We start from the raw sequence: 16259 nt of genomic DNA on the forward strand, positions 1-16259 counted from the left end.
GAGTAAATCTGCTTTCATCTGTGAAAAGCCAGTGGCAGACCTGCCAATTCTGGTACTTTGTGGCAAATGCCAATTGAGCACGGTGCCGGGCAATGTGCATAGGGCCTACTAGAGGACATCGGGACCTTAGGCTAGCCTTATAAAATCTGTTTCTGAAGCCTGCTGGGGGTCATTTATTAGGGATTTAACAGCACTTATCCTGTTCCTCCTTGCTTAAAGGACAACTGCAGTGAAAAGAATATGGAGGCTGACATTTTCTTTCCTTTTAAGCAATACCAGTTGCCTGGCAGCCCTGCTGATCTATTTGGCTGCAGTAGTGTCTAAAGCACACTAGAAACAAGCATGCAGCTAATCTTGTCAGATCTGACAATAATGTCAGAAACACCTGATCTGCTGCATGCTTGTTCAGGGTCTATGGCTAATAGTATTAGAGGTAGAGGATCAGCAGGATACCCAGGCAATTGGTACTGCTTAAAAGGAAATGAATATGGCAGCCTCCATATCCCTCTCATTACAGTTGTCCTTCAAGTTACCAGCAAAAGTTCTGGCAATGGCACATACTGATGTGCCATCCTGGAGGTGCTGGTCTATCTGTGCAACCTCTTTAAGGTCCAGGCATCGCCTCATGCCACTAATAGTGACACTGACTAGCCAAATATAAAACTAGGGAAAATATAGTCTGAGGAGGGGAAGAAGGACAGTGGCCTCCGCCTGTCAAACCAATTTCTGTTGTGGTGGTCATCTCATTGTTGCCCCCTCTAGTACACCTGTTGGTAATTTTATTAACACCAAAAGCAGATGAAACTGATTAACGATTCCCCCCCCCCCCCATGCTACTATCTGACCAGATCAATATAACAGTAAGTAAGTTGATGCCATACGATCAGAGCCGGGACAAGGTCCTCCAGCACCCAAGGCTGAGACACCAAAGGCTGAGACACCTCCCACCCCAGCCCAACTTATTTAGGAAAACTGACTAAATAAATCCACTGGGTGGATTCACTGCACAAACACATCTGCTTCCCACCTTTCAAAACTTGATTGGGTGGGGAAGCTCTGCCACAGGTTATGGCCCGAGACCTACTAGAAGCACTTTTCTAAGCACCAGTGACTTGAAAAGCTCTTGCTAATGTAATGCTATGTGTGTGTTCTCACTTGAGCGGTCATTTAAAAAAAATTATATATATATATATATATATATATATATATATATATATATATATATATACACTCGCCTTAAGGATTATTAGGAACACCATACTAATACGGTGTTTGACCCCCTTTCGCCTTCAGAACTGCCTTAATTCTATGTGGCATTGATTCAACAAGGTGCTGAAAGCATTCTTTAGAAATGTTGGCCCATATTGATAGGATAGCATCTTGCAGTTGATGGAGATTTGTGGGATGCACATCCAGGGCACGAAGCTCCCGTTCCATCACATCCCAAAGATGCTCTATTGGGTTGAGATCTGGTGGTGCGGGCCATTTTAGTACAGTGAACTCATTGTCATGTTCAGGAAACCGATTTGAACTTTGTGACATGGTGCATTATCCTGTTGGAAGTAGCCATCAGAGGATGGGTACATGGTGGTCATGAGGGATGGACATGGTCAGAAACAATGCTCAGGTAGCCCGTGGCATTTAAACAATGCCCAATTGGCACTAAGGGGCCTAAAGTGTGCCAAGAAAATATCCCCCACACCATTACACCACCAGCCTGCACAGTGGTAACAAGGCATGATGGATCCATATTCTCATTCTGTTTACGCCAAATTCTGAGTCTATCGAGACTTATCAGACCAGGCAACATTTTTCCAGTCTTCAACTGTCCAATTTTAGTGAGCTCGAGCAAATTGTAGCCTCTTTTTCCTATTTGTAGTGGAGATGAGTGGTACCCGGTGGGGTCTTCTGCTGTTGTAGCCCATCTGCCTCAAGGTTGTGTGAGTTGTGGCTTCACAAATGATTTGCTGCATACCTCGGTTATAACGAGTGGTTATTTCAGTCAACGTTGTTCTTCTATCAGCTTGAATCAGTCGGCCCATTCTCCTCTGACCTCTAGCATCAACAAGGCATTTTCGCTCACAGGACTGCTGTATACTGGATGTTTTTTCCTTTGCACACAATTCTTTGTAAACCCTAGAAATGGTTGTGCGTGGAAATCCCAGTAACTGAGCAGATTGTGAAATACTCAGACCGGCCTCTCTGGCACCAACAACAATGCCACGCTCAAAATTGCTTAAATCGCCTTTCTTTCCCATTCTGACATTCAGTTTGGAGTTGTGGAGATTGTCTTGACCAGGACCACACTCCTAAATGCATTGAAGCAACTGCCATGTGATTGGTTGATTAGATAATTGCATTAATGAGAAATAGAAATTGAACAGGTGTTCCTAATAATCCTTTAGTATACATATATATATATATATATACATATATATATATATATATATATATATATATTCTTTTTATATTTTTTTATAATACAATTATAGAACAAAATGTGATCCTCTTCAAAAGGTAATCAGTAAAAATCATCCAAAAATACCAAATCTCATCACATTGGATAAAGATTGCCATTGGTGTGGAGGAGCACCTCTTTATGCTTATAAAGACTCTCCCAAATTGTGGTTATATAATTTTAAAAAAAATCACCTATAGCTTTACAATAGCAAGAGCTTTACAAATCACAACTGATAGTGGGTCCCAGGCCTTTAGGTACACCCTTTCCCCCCTTTTTATGGTTAGCTGCTCCCATGTCCATAGCTGCCAACTGTCCCTCTTTTGGAGGGACAGTCCCTCTTTGGGTGCCCTGTCCCTCTTTCAGGACTTTTTTCCTTTAACTATGTATTTCTGTATTTCTCAACTAAAAAATGTGTTTGCTTGACTCTAAACTTTATTCCCATCCCTTAAATTGATATATTACTACTTTTAAAATGTTAATATGAAGGAAAATGAATCAGGATAGAAAGGACCAGTGTGGTTTGAATTATAAAACAACATATTTTTATGAAATCTTTATGGTATGTGTGACTAGGGGTGTGATGGGGGCATGATCAGGGGTGTGGCAGGGGGGTGGCTTAAGTGTCCCTCTTTCTCATCTTAAAGAAAACCTGAACTGAAAATTAAAAGTCGAAATAAACATACACAAGTCATACTTACCTTCCATGTAGTCTACTCCTCAGTGTCTTTCTCCTGTCCCGAGTCCTGTTTGTTCACTGTGATCAAGGGAATTTTCCGTCCTCCATTTTGAAAATGGCCGTTACCCATAACAGCTTGCTGGTCAGCACACATTTAAACTGTAGCATCACCCACTTGAGCCATAGGGAAACATGGACATTGCCTGGTAGATCAGTTTTCCCCTCAGCTATAACTGACAGCAACTGATATATTTCAGATCTGACAAAATATTGTCAGAACTGGAAGGGATTATTGTCAGAATAAAATGGTGAGCTTCTTAGAGGAACTGATGGCAAGGTAACTATGCAATGTTCATTTGAAGTTACCTCATGTGTTTATTTTAAATATTTTTACTTAGTACAGGTTCTCTTTAAAGGGGAACTGAAGAGAGAAGTATATGGAGGCTGCCATGTTTATTTCCTTTTAAGCAAAACCAGTTGCCTGACAGCCCTGCTGATCCTCTGCCTCTAATACTATTAGCCATGGCCCCTGAACAAGCATGCAGCAGATCAGGTGTTTGAGACTTTAAAGTCAGAGCTGACAAGACTAGCTGCATGCTTGTTTATGGTGTTATTCAGATACTACTGCAGAGAAATAGACCAGCAGGGCTGCCAGGCAACTGGTATTGATTAAAAGGAAATAAATATGGCAGCCTCCGTATAGCTCTTACTTGAGTTCCCCTTTAAAAAGTTGGGAGGTATGCATGTCCCATTTGCATGCAAGTTTGCAAATCCTTGGGTGATTTTAAACTTGCGCTAGGGTGGGGACCTGAGAGAATCTTGCATGCAGCACCCCTGCTAAACATGCATTGCAACGTGTGAAAATGATGTCTCTGTTAAAAAGGGAAAGGAGAGCTCCCCTGTAACAAGTACTAGTGAGAATCACATTAGTTTTCCGCACCTGTTTCAGTTGTGCCTTTAAAGCAAATCTGAAGCTACACACACACACACACACACACACACACACACACACACACACACACACACACACACACACACACACACACACACACACACACACACACACACACACACACACACACACACACACACACACACACACACACACACACACACTCTCTCTCTCTCTCTCTCTCTCTCTCTCTCTCTCTCTCTCTCTCTCTCTCTCTCTCTCTCTCTCTCCTTTGAATTTAAAGGGAACCTAAAGTGAGAGGGCTATAGAGGCTGCATAGTAATTTTCTTTTAAACAATGCACATCGCTTGGTTGTCCTGCTGATCTTAAATACTTTTAGCCATAGCCCCTCAACAAGCATGTAGGTCAAGTGGTCTGACTGAAGTCTGACTGGATTAGCTGCATGCTCGTTTCAGGTGGGTGATTCAGACACTATTACATCCAAAGAGATAAGCAGGACTGCCATGCAACTGGTATTGCTTAAAAAGAAATAAATATGGAAGCCTCGCTTTAGGTTCCCTTTAAGTATTTTCACTTTTATTTTTTTATATATTTATAAAAACATTTTTATTTTACAGTTGATTGTATTTGTTTTATTACTATTTCTCTGCATATTTCCTGCAGGTTTTTTCTAAATCATAATCTCTGAAATACTTAAAGAGACTCCGTAACAAAAATTGCATCCTGTTTTTTATCATCCTACAAGTTCCAAAAGCTATTCTAATGTGTTCTGGCTTACTGCAGCAGGTTCTACTATAACCATCTCTGTAATAAATCAACTTATCTCTCTCCTGTCAGACTTGTCAGCCTGTGTCTGGAAGGCTGCCAAGTTCTTCAGTGTTGTGGTTCTGTGATGCATCTCCCCCCTCTATGCACACTGCCTGTGTATTATTTAGATAAGGGCAGCTTCTCTCTTCTCTCTTATCTTTTACAAGCTGGATAAATCCTCCTCTGAGCTGGCTGGGCTTTCACATACTGAGGAATTACATACAGGCAGAGCTGTCTGCACTCTGCAGGAAGAAACAACCTGACACTTCAGTGGAAGATAGCTGCAGGGGGAAAGAAACACACAAATGATCTCTTGAGATTCAAAAGGAAGGCTGTATACAGCCTGCTTGTGTTTGGATGTATTTTCTATGTGTGGACATACTGTACATCAACCTACTTCCTGTTTTGGTGGCCATTTTGTTTGTTTATAAACAAACTTTTTAAAACTGTTTTTAACCACTTTTAATGCGGCGAGGAGCGACGAAATTGTGACAGAGGGTAATAGGAGATGTCCCCTAACACACTGGTATGTTTACTTTTGTGCGATTTTAACAATACAGATTCTCTTTAAAGAGAACCTGTACTGAGTAAAATTATTTAAAATAAACACATGAGGTAACTTCAAATGAACATTACATAGTTACCTTGCCATCAGTTCCTCTCAGAGGCTCACCATTTTCTTCTGACAATAATCCCTTCCAATTCTGACAATATTTTGTCAGAACTGAAATATAGCAGTTGCTGTCAGTTATAGCTGAGAGGAGAACTGATGTGTCCATGTTTCCCTATGGCTCAAGTGGCGATGTTACAGTTTAACCACTTAACGACCGCCCCCCAGCCGATGGGCGGCGGCAAAGTCCGGGCCCAAACGACCGCAATACGCCCATCGGCGGGGGCGGCTGCGGGAGTGGCTATGCGGCGATCGCGTCATTTGTGACGCGATCAGCCGCCGGGGACTGGCTCCGCCCACCGCTTGCTGTAACCCGCCGGCCGTTCGGAAGCGGGTTACTAGCTGCCCGATCGCCGCACGGAAAGTGTATAATAGGCTTTGTAATGTATACAAAGCCTATTATACTGGCTGCCTCCTGCCCTGGTGGTCCCAGTGTCCGAGGGACCACCAGGGCAGGCTGCAGCCACCCTAGTCTGCACCCAAGCACACTGATTTCCCCCCCCTGCCCCCTGATCGCCCACAGCACCCCTCAGACCCCCCCCCCCTGCCCACCCCCCAGACCACTGTTTGCACCCAATCACCCCCCTAATCACCCAATAATCACTCCCTGTCACTATCTGTCAACGCTATTTTTTTTTTTAGTCCCTAATCTGCCCCCTACTCCCTCCTGATCACCCCCCCACCCCTCAGATTCTCCCCAGACACCCCCCCCCCCCCCGTGTACTGTATGCATCTATCCCCCCTGATCACCTGTCAATCACCTGTCAATCACCCGTCAATCACCCCCTGTCACTGCCACCCATCAATCAGCCCCTAACCTGCCCCTTGCGAGCAATCTGATCACCCACCCACACCAATAGATCGCCCGCAGATCCGACATCAGATCACCTCCCAAATGCAGTGTTTACATCTCTTCTCTCCTCTAAACACCCACTAATTACCCATCAATCACCCATCAATCACCCCCTATCACCACCTGTCACTGTTACCCATCAGATTAGACCCTAATCTGCCCCTTGCCGGCACCCAATCACCCGCCCACACGCTCAGATTGCCCTCAGACCCCCCCTTATCAATTCGCCAGTGCAATATTTACATCTGTTATTCACTGTAATAACCCACTGATCACCTGTCAATCACCTATCAATCACCCCCTGTCACTGCCACCCATCAATCACCCCCTGTCACTGCCACCCATCAATCAGCCCCTAACCTGCCCCTTGCGGGCAATCTGATCACCCACCCACACCAATAGATCGCCCGCAGATCCGACATCAGATCACCTCCCAAGTGCAGTGTTTACATCTCTTCTCTCCTCTAAACACCCACTAATTACCCATCAATCACCCCCTATCACCACCTGTCACTGTTACCCATCAGATTAGACCCTAATCTACCCCTTGCGGGCACCCAATCACCCGCCCACACGCTCAGATTGCCCTCAGACCCCCCTTTATCAATTTGCCAGTGCAATATTTACATCTGTTATTCCCTGTAATAACCCACTGATCACCTGTCAATCACCTATCAATCACCCCCTGTCACTGCCACCCATCAATCACCCCCTGTCACTGCCACCCATCAATCAGCCCCTAACCTGCCCCTTGCGGGCAATCTGATCACCCACCCACACCAATAGATCGCCCGCAGATCCGACATCAGATCACCTCCCAAGTGCAGTGTTTACATCTCTTCTCTCCTCTAAACACCCACTAATTACCCATCAATCACCCCCTATCACCACCTGTCACGGTTACCCATCAGATTAGACCCTAATCTGCCCCTTGCGGGCACCCAATCACCCGCCCATACCTCAGAACGTCCTCAGACCCCAGCCCTGATCACCTCGCTAGTGCATTGCTTGCATCTATTTCCCCCCTCTAATCACACCTTGAGACACCCATCAATCACCTCCTGTCACCCCCTAGCACACCTTCCCATCAGATCAGGCCCTAATTTGCCCCGTGTGGGCTCCTGATCACTCGGCCAAACCCTCAGGTCCCCCTCAGACCCCCTTCCGATCACCTCCCCAGTGCATTGATTGCATCTATTTTCCCCTCTAACCGCCCCCTGAGACACCCATCAATCACCTCCTGTCACCCCCTAGCACTCCTATCCATCAGATCAGGCCCAAAACATCATGTCATCTAAGAGGCCACCCTGCTTATGACCGGTTCCACAAAATTTGCCCCCTCATAGACCACCTGTCATCAAAATTTGCAGATGCTTATACCCCTGATCAGTCATTTTGAGAAATTTGGTTTCCAGACTACTCACAGTTTTGGGCCCGTAAAATGCCAGGGCAGTATAGGAACCCCACAAGTGACCCCATTTTAGAAAGAAGACACCCCAAGGTATTCTGTTAGGTGTATGATGAGTTCATAGAAGATTTTATTTTTTGTCAAAAGTTAGCGGAAATTAGATTTTTATTGTTTTTCTCACAAAGTGTCATTTTTCACTAACTTGTGACAAAAAATAAAATCTTCTATGAACTCACCATACCCCTAACGGAATACCTTGGGGTGTCTTCTTTCTAAAATGGGGTCACTTGTGGGGTTCCTATACTGCCCTGGCATTTTAGGGGCCCTAAACCGTGAGGAGTAGTCTAGAAAACAAATGCCTCAAAATGACCTGTGAATAGGACGTTGGGCCCCTTAGCGCACCTAGGCTGCAAAAAAGTGTCACATGTGGTATTGCCATACTCAGGAGAATTAGTATAATGTGTTTTGTGGTGTATTTTTACACATACCCATGCTGGGTGGGAGAAATCTCTCTGTAAATGGACAATTGTGTGTAAAAAAAATCAAAAATGTGTCATTTACAGAGATATTTCTCCCACCCAGCATGGTTATATGTAAAAATACATCACAAAACACATTATACTACTTCTTCTGAGTACGGCGATACCACATGTGTGACACTTTTTTGCAGCCTAACTGTGCTAAGGGGCCCAAAGTCCAATGAGTACATTTAGGGTTTCACAGGTCATTTTGAGACATTTGGGTTCAAGACTACTCCTCACGTTTTAGGGCCCCTAAAATGCCAGGGCAGTATAGGAACCCCACAAGTGACCCCATTTTAGAAAGAAGACACCCCAAGGTATTCTGTTAGGTGTATGATGAGTTCATTGAAGATTTTATTTTTTGTCACAAGTTAGCGGAAATTGATATGTATTGTTTTTTTTTTTCACAAAGTGTCATTTTCCGCTAACTTGTGACAAAAAAAAATCTTCTATGAACTCACCATACTCCTAACAGTATACCTTGGGGTGTCTTCTTTCTAAAATGGGGTCACTTGTGGGGTTCCTATACTGCCCTGGCATTTTAGGGGCCCTAAACCGTGAGCAGTAGTCTAGAATCCAAAGGCCTCAAAATGACCTGTGAATAGGACGTTAGGCCCCTTAGCGCACCTAGGTTGCAAAAAAGTGTCACACATGTGGTATCGCCGTACTCAGAAGAAGTAGTATATTGTGTTTTGGGGTTTATTTTTACACATACCCATGCTGGGTGGGAGAAATATCTCTGTAAAAGGACAATTGTGTGTAAAAAAAATCAAACAATTGTCATTTACAGAGATATTTCTCCCACCCAGCATGGGTATGTGTAAAAATACACCCCAAAACACATTATACTACTTCTCCTGAGTACGGCGGTACCACATGTGTGGCACTTTTTTGCACCCTAAGTGCGCTAAGAGGCCCAAAGTCCAATGAGTACCTTTTCACAGGTCATTTTGCGACATTTGGTTTCAAGACCACTCCTCACGGTTTAGGGCCCCTAAAATGCCAGGGCAGTATAGGAACCCCACAAATGACCCCATTTTAGAAAGAAGACACCCCAAGGTATTCCGTTAGGAGTATGGTGAGTTCATAGAAGATTTTATTTTTTGTCACAAGTTAGCGGAAAAAAAACAATTAAAATCAATTTCCGCTAACTTGTGACAAAAAAAAAAAATCTTCTATGAACTCCCCATCCTCCTAACGGAATACCTTGGGGTGTCTTCTTTCTAAAATGGGGTAATTTGTGGGGTTCCTATACTGTCCTGGCATTTTAGGGGCCCTAAACCGTGAGGAGTAGTCTTGAAACGAAATTTCTCAAAATGACCTGTGAAATCCTAAAGGTACTCATTGAACTTTGGGCCCCTTAGCGCAGTTAGGGTGCAAAAAAGTGCCACACATGTGGTATCGCCGTACTCAGGAGAAGTAGTATAATGTGTTTTGGGGTGTATTTTTCCACATACCCATGCTGAGTGGGAGAAATATCTCTATAAATAGACAATTGTGTGTAAAAAAAATAAAACAATTGTCATTTATGGAGATATTTCTCCCACCCAGCATGGGTATGTGTAAAAATACACCCCAAAACACATTATACTACTTCTCCTGAGTACGGCAATACCACATGTGTGGCACTTTTTTGCAGCCTAACTGCGCTAAGGGGCCAAAAGTCCAATGAGCATCTTTAGGCTTTACAGGGGTGCTTACAATTAGGCACCCCCCAAAATGCCAGGACAGTGAACACACCCCACAAATGACCCCATTTTGGAAAGTAGACACTTCAAGGTATTCAGAGAGGAGCATAGTGAGTCCGTGGCAGATTTTATTTTTTTTTGTCGCAAGTTAGAAGAAATGGAAACTTTTTTTTTTTTCTTTTTTTTGTTAGAAAGTGTCATTTTCCGCTAACTTGTGACAAAAAATAAAATCTTCTATGAACTCACCATGCCTCTCACTGAATACTTTGGGATGTCTTCTTTCCAAAATGGGGTCATTTGGGGGGTATTTGTACTATCCTGGAATTTTAGCCCCTCATGAAACCTGACAGGTGCGCAGAAAAGTCAGAGATGCTTGAAAATGGGAAAATTCACTTTTTGCACCATAGTTTGTAAACGCTATAACTTTTACCCAAACCAATAAATATACACTGAATGGGTTTTTTTTATCAAAAACATGTTTGTCCACATTTTTCGCGCTGCATGTATACAGAAATTTTACTTTATTTGAAAAATGTCAGCACAGAAAGTTAAAAAAATCATTTTTTTGCCAAAATTCATGTCTTTTTTGCTGAATATAATAAAAAGTAAAAATCGCAGGAGCAATCAAATAGCACCAAAAGAAAGCTGTATTAGTGACAAGAAAAGGAGGTAAAATTCATTTAGGTGGTAGGTTGTATGAGCGAGCAATAAACCGTGAAAGCTGCAGTGGTCTGAATGGAGAAAAAGGCTCTGGTCCTTAAGGGGCGAAAAGACTGTGGTCCTGAAGTGGTTAACTGTGTGCTGACCAGAAAGCTGTTATGGAGTAATGGCCATTTTCAAAATGGAGGACAGAGAATTTAATTGATCAGTGGACGAATAGGACGCAGGAGAGGAGAAAGAGATTGATAAGTAGAGTACACGGGAGGTAAGTATGACTTGTGCATGTTTATTTTGGCTTTTCATTTCAGTTCAGGTTTTCTTTAAGGTTGACTCTGCCTTGGTGAAGAAGCAACCTTAGTGTAATGGCCCATTCACACTAGAGCGTTTTGCCGCGATTTCGGCAAAATGCTCAAACGCTAGCGCTTTTAAAAAGTGCTACCGTAATAAAAGTCTATGGGCCCGTTCTTACATGGGCGATTTGCGCTAATCGCCACAAATCACCCCAAAACATGAAACGCAAACACGTAGCCTGCACCATTTTCAGGCGATTTCCCGGCAATTGTGTTTCAGTACTATAGAAGCGCTAAATTCGATCGCGGAAAAATCGCCGCAGTGTTCAGTGATTTTTCCACGTGAAATTGCAGAAAAATTACTCCTGCAACGCAAGTGTGAATGGGCCCTAAGACCTGTGTGCTTAGCGGTGACCAGCCAACAGCCAGCGTCAAGTAATGCAGGTTAAATCTTCCACATTCTTGTCTAGGCGTTGAAGAGAGCAATGCAGACATTTTTATAGGCAGTAGTTGCTGAGAATGGTATGTGCATCCATTAAAACAGAAGTTAATGACTACTCTGCAAGTGTTTAGCATTAACAGCTGAGTCCATTCATTATCAGCGTGGTCCATTTCACAGGGTGAGGTCAAAAAACGACTCACTCGGCTCCTGCACAAACCCGTGGTGATTACTATTCCTCCTCTGAGTTGTAGCAACTCGGCGGACACGTAATTCGGGCACCGGCTATTCGCGGTGGTCAAATTAATATTATTATTTTTATAAATTGTGCGGCGCCCAGCTGAAACTCTGGGCGCCCAAATGAGGCATGCAGCACTGACAGCGAAACAACTGCATGGAGGGCCACCAGCCATTGCCTGAGGGAGGGAGTCTGGTGTATGGTGACAAAAATGTGGAACATCTCTGTGCGGGATGAGGCTGTGAATAATGTGTGTCAGAAGCCTTCCCCTCCAATGGCATTAGTTGCATCACTTCTGGGGATAGGCTTCCAAGTGACTGCAGGGAAACAGTAGGGGGAGTGTCAGGGGGAGGGAGCAGCAAGCTGTGATGTAGACTGCCACTGCTGACTGTTTGCAGCCTAAACGTTTCATCTTTATATTGGTTTTGCAATTTCATTTTAAAATACCTTTTTTTTTTTTTTTTTGCAATTGTATTTCCATGACACGCAATCTGAAAAAAATCTGCCTGAACTATTTATTATTAATTGTATTTTCATTTTGTTGTGAAATGTGACCTGTGCTTCTGTGTTCTTAGACATTTCAGACTAAAGGAGACTTCTTAGAGGCTGCCTGCAGTGTTCTTTCATAGAATGCCTGGACAGGAAGTCAGGTGAGTTCAGGAATATATCTCCCCAAGTCCTAGAGACTTACCGGTATCAATTTTCAGTTCTGATACATTATGAGAAATCTTTAAAGTGTGATTGTCAGCCACAAAATCTAATTCCATTTAAACTCTGCACTGTGTTTATAATGCTGCCAGGAACTTCACCCTGCAGTGGAAGCTCTATTCAGAAATGTCTCTGCTGTAATAATCTTATCTCAGTTACCCAGGCTCTATTCTCTCGCTGTCGCGGAAGACAGTAGAGAAGGGAGCTTGTCGTCATCACCCCTTCCCACATTCCTGATTCTCATTGATTGGGCTGAGCACACTGCAGTGTGAAGGGCTTGGCTGAAATCTAATCCTGTGCTCACATGTGGTTAGAAAGCAAGCCAGAATGACACAGCAGATTGGAGGAGAACTAAGAGGGGAAATGACATCAGGATTTAGCTTCAGACTGTGGGAAAAAGACATAGAGACTTCCAGGAACAGAATTCTCTTCATTTACTATATAAAATTCACTGAAATCAAAATGTGGATAGTACAATACATCCCTTATGTAAGTAGATCAAGTATTTATCTTCTTATATATGTTTTTTTTTCGTGGCATAGTATGGCTGTCCCTCCTGCTTTAAAGCAAACCTGAAACAAATAATGATAGAGTTAGATCCTGGCTATTTGGTTTGTTTAAAGTGGCATTGTCAATGGCCTGAGGAAGTGGGCAAGTACCCACGAAACGCATTGCCTGTGCAAAATACAAATCTTTATTGTGGTTTATCTTTGTTAGTGTCATTGGGGAGGTAAGCCACCTCCTACTTTTTCATTTGATTGTGTTTTTAACAAAGTTTTTTATTTATCCTGGATGACTCTTAACCCTTGTTTATGCAGAGTTTTACCTCCCCCTTGTCTTTCTGGGGGGGCAGCTTGTGCTTTTAGTCTGCAGTGGCGTGGCCACTAGCAGATTTAATACACATTTTTTCAAGAGTCCCACCCACTCCCATCCGGATAATACTGGATTGCTCGAGTGGAGACTGGCTGATTCTCTCCCCCTGCCTCAAGTGGTTGGTTGCCCCTCACTGCAACTCATCTTTGTGAGTATACTTCCTGTCGTTGATTTATTCCAGTTAGAGACAGATTGCTCTATTGGGCTCATGTTGTCTCTGTGCTTTTTCCTAAGGTTTTACTTCACCTCCCCATTGGCAATCACTGTGAGACAATCACATTGGCTCACAGTGATCAGAGTCAGGAGCCAATGAAATCAGCTCCTGATTGGCTAATGGAGATCTGTTGTTATACCGACAGCAGAGCAAGTGGGCTTTAGCGACAGTAGAAGTGGCATGAACACTGCGCGAGAGGGGTCCCTGCGGTGTGACATTAGTGAGCCCTGTTTTTTTACCCAGAAGTCTCTGGGGTCCTTAAGGGGCCAGAGACTTATGGTACTGAAGTGGTTAAAATGCAACATGGAAAAGGAGAGGGAAGGAAGGGACATCCTCAAAATGGGTGGGAAGTATCTCTGTTAGATCTAATTGCTGTAGTCCAGGCAAGAGAAGAAATCACAGGACTCATCAGAATCTCCTAATGTCTAACTAAAAGGGTTTTTGGGTTGTTTTTGCTGGAACTGACTCTTTTAAAGAAAAGGAGAAGAAGCAGCAGCAGCAGCGACTGTCTCATGAAGTACAGTAGTGGGAGTTTGGACTGTCACACAATTCATTCAGCCAATAAGAACACAACGCTAAAAATTTGTCATATTTTATTCATTTGAGTCTCCCCTCCATGTGCTTCCCGCGCTTGGTGACAGTGTTGGCGCAGCTGGTTGGAAAGGTGGCAGTACTAAGAAGTTAAAAAATCTGTCTGAACCTGACTAGCATTGGGGCCCTCGTTCACTCAAAGCTCCCCTGGTTTTGGAAGAGGGGTACATGTTGATGACACAGACACTCACAGCGTAGAAAAAAAAGGCACAAGGTTAAGTCTGTAAACCACTAAAAAGGCTGCAGCGTCTCCTGACAGATGGAGACACCCGTGGTGAATGGCACATGGCATGTTCCCTGAGCACCCTGCCGCGGTGAAAACCTATAGCTGCCAGACAGGTGCGGAAAGGACTGCATTGCTTGTTAATTAGGGCAACAATTTGGCTAAAGCAGCTTCCCAAATCTCCAGACACGCCGAACTATATTGCACTGAACTGGCTAGTGCTGAGGCAGCCTGCTCTACCCATAGTCCTTTTCTGTAGAGCGGCAAGGGGGGTCATAATTAAGTCCAAGAGGTAGGAATACACAACGCCGTCCTGTCTCAGGATGGAGAGTTTATAATAGATAAATAAAGTTCTCGCTCCCTCCAGCTGAGCTGTGGAAACCATCTGGCTCTCCACACAATCCGTGTCCACTGTAGTGTTCTGACTACAAAGTAATCTCTCTCACAGAGTTCCGACCCTTAAAGCAGCAACAGAATGTAAACTATTGATAACCACAGCAGTGCGTAGACCGAAGAGGACCTTGTGGATGCTGCACTGTTTATATTTGCATTACTGCAGGAATTTCCATACCAGCCCACATAGCACTGACAGCGAAACTGAGACCGTAGGAGACCGATATCCTCCTGGGACAGCTGACCCTCCGCCAACAGAGGAACATTGGATTCCGGAGGTGCCTGCACGATGCGGAAGTTGGCCGAGTTGAGATGAAGGAAAGCAGAGGTGACATTTTCTTGGCGCAAGCAACGCCCATTCCTGCTGCAGAGCGTCTCGCTGCAAAGCGATGCGGCAGTGGTGACGTTCACGATGTATCTGCCCAAATCCCCATCCAGGTAAGACTTCATCTTCAGGCACGTTTCCTGCAGGGAGGAGAAATGCATTAGAAAATTCATGGCAATCAACAGCCCTAAGATTAATCTTTGCATCAGTTAAAGTGCAAATCCAGCTAAGGTTTTATTTTATCTCTATACTAGGGGTGTCAGACTCAAATACAAAGTGGGCTGAAATTTAACACAAGAACCCAGTCGCGGGCCAACCTCAATGTTTAGTGGCCATCTCCTTCCCTTATATAAGTTCCCTGGTATCTAATGGCCCTCCTCTGTCCCCAACACAGTTACCTAGTGGCTGGATGGTGTAATGGTTAAGGGCTCTGTCTGACTCAGGAGACCAGAATTCGAATCTCGGCTCTGCCTGTTCAGTAAGCCAGCACCTATTCAGTATGAGACCTTGGGCAAGTCTCCCTAACACTGCTACTGCCTATAGAGCGCATCCTAGTGGCTGCAGCTCTGGCGCTTTGAGTCCGCCAGGAAAAAAGCGCGATATAAATGTTATTTGTCTTGGTGTCTAGTGCTTTCTCCCTTCCTCCCCCATATGGCTTCCTTGGTGATCTTATAGCTTCACCGATGGTCTACAGTGGGCCAAACTTAATGCAAAGTGGGGAAAGCACTTGAGGGCCAAATTTGATGGCATTGGCCCCGGATCTGAGTTTGACATGTATGCTCTATACACTTCTTTTCTCTTTGTGTTGGTCTCTCCACTTGAGAGAGACTTCCATTATGCTCTACATAAAACTGACAGTAGTTCTAACTGGCATTCACACACTCCTGTCACAATACACAGCCAGCCTAACTTTCAAGTACTACAGCCTGGTCATCACCTTATAATTGTAATGACATTTTTAGAGTTGTAGCACTAAGAGGGTTACCATAACATATGCCCTTACCCAATCAGACAGTCAATTAGACAAAAAATGTCTAATTAGGTAAAAATTGTGTTTTCCTTCAGCACTGCGATCGACCCACAATTGGCATTTCAATTGACAACATGAGAATGGCAATGATCGTAATGTTGATAGCAGTGCCGATTGAAAACACAGTTGTGTAGTGTATGGCCATCTTCAGCTACCGTCTATCATCATCTTAGTACCATCTGGCCACACCTCTCCAGTTTGAATGATGTTCCATTGAGTCCTTAAGGAAGAGGTTTCCTATTGACTTTTTATCGGGCCATGCATTCACAGATCTGTGG

At 44.0% G+C, this 16259-nt stretch overlaps 2 protein-coding genes across 3 annotated transcripts in view; one reads left to right on the forward strand and one right to left on the reverse strand.

The window, feature by feature from the left end:
• LOC137531622 (glycerol-3-phosphate acyltransferase 1, mitochondrial-like) overlaps positions 1 to 12275 on the forward strand; it is a 45326-nt gene extending 33051 nt beyond the window's left edge. The window contains exon 6 of the mRNA XM_068251560.1: positions 12200 to 12275. The gene's annotated coding sequence lies outside the window, so the exon portion shown is untranslated. The remainder of the gene's footprint in view (positions 1 to 12199) is intronic.
• Positions 12276 to 13997: 1722 nt separating this feature from the next.
• Positions 13998 to 16259, reverse strand: part of HYAL2 (hyaluronidase 2) — a 60815-nt gene continuing 58553 nt past the window's right edge. For both annotated transcript variants that reach the window (XM_068251562.1, XM_068251561.1), the window contains exon 4: positions 13998 to 15091. In XM_068251562.1, coding sequence (XP_068107663.1) covers positions 14693 to 15091 — 399 coding nt within the window. In that variant the 3' untranslated portion in view covers positions 13998 to 14692. The remainder of the gene's footprint in view (positions 15092 to 16259) is intronic.

The sequence above is a fragment of the Hyperolius riggenbachi genome, chromosome 9, assembly GCF_040937935.1.
Source record: "Hyperolius riggenbachi isolate aHypRig1 chromosome 9, aHypRig1.pri, whole genome shotgun sequence".
Taxonomy (NCBI): Eukaryota; Metazoa; Chordata; class Amphibia; order Anura; family Hyperoliidae; genus Hyperolius; species Hyperolius riggenbachi.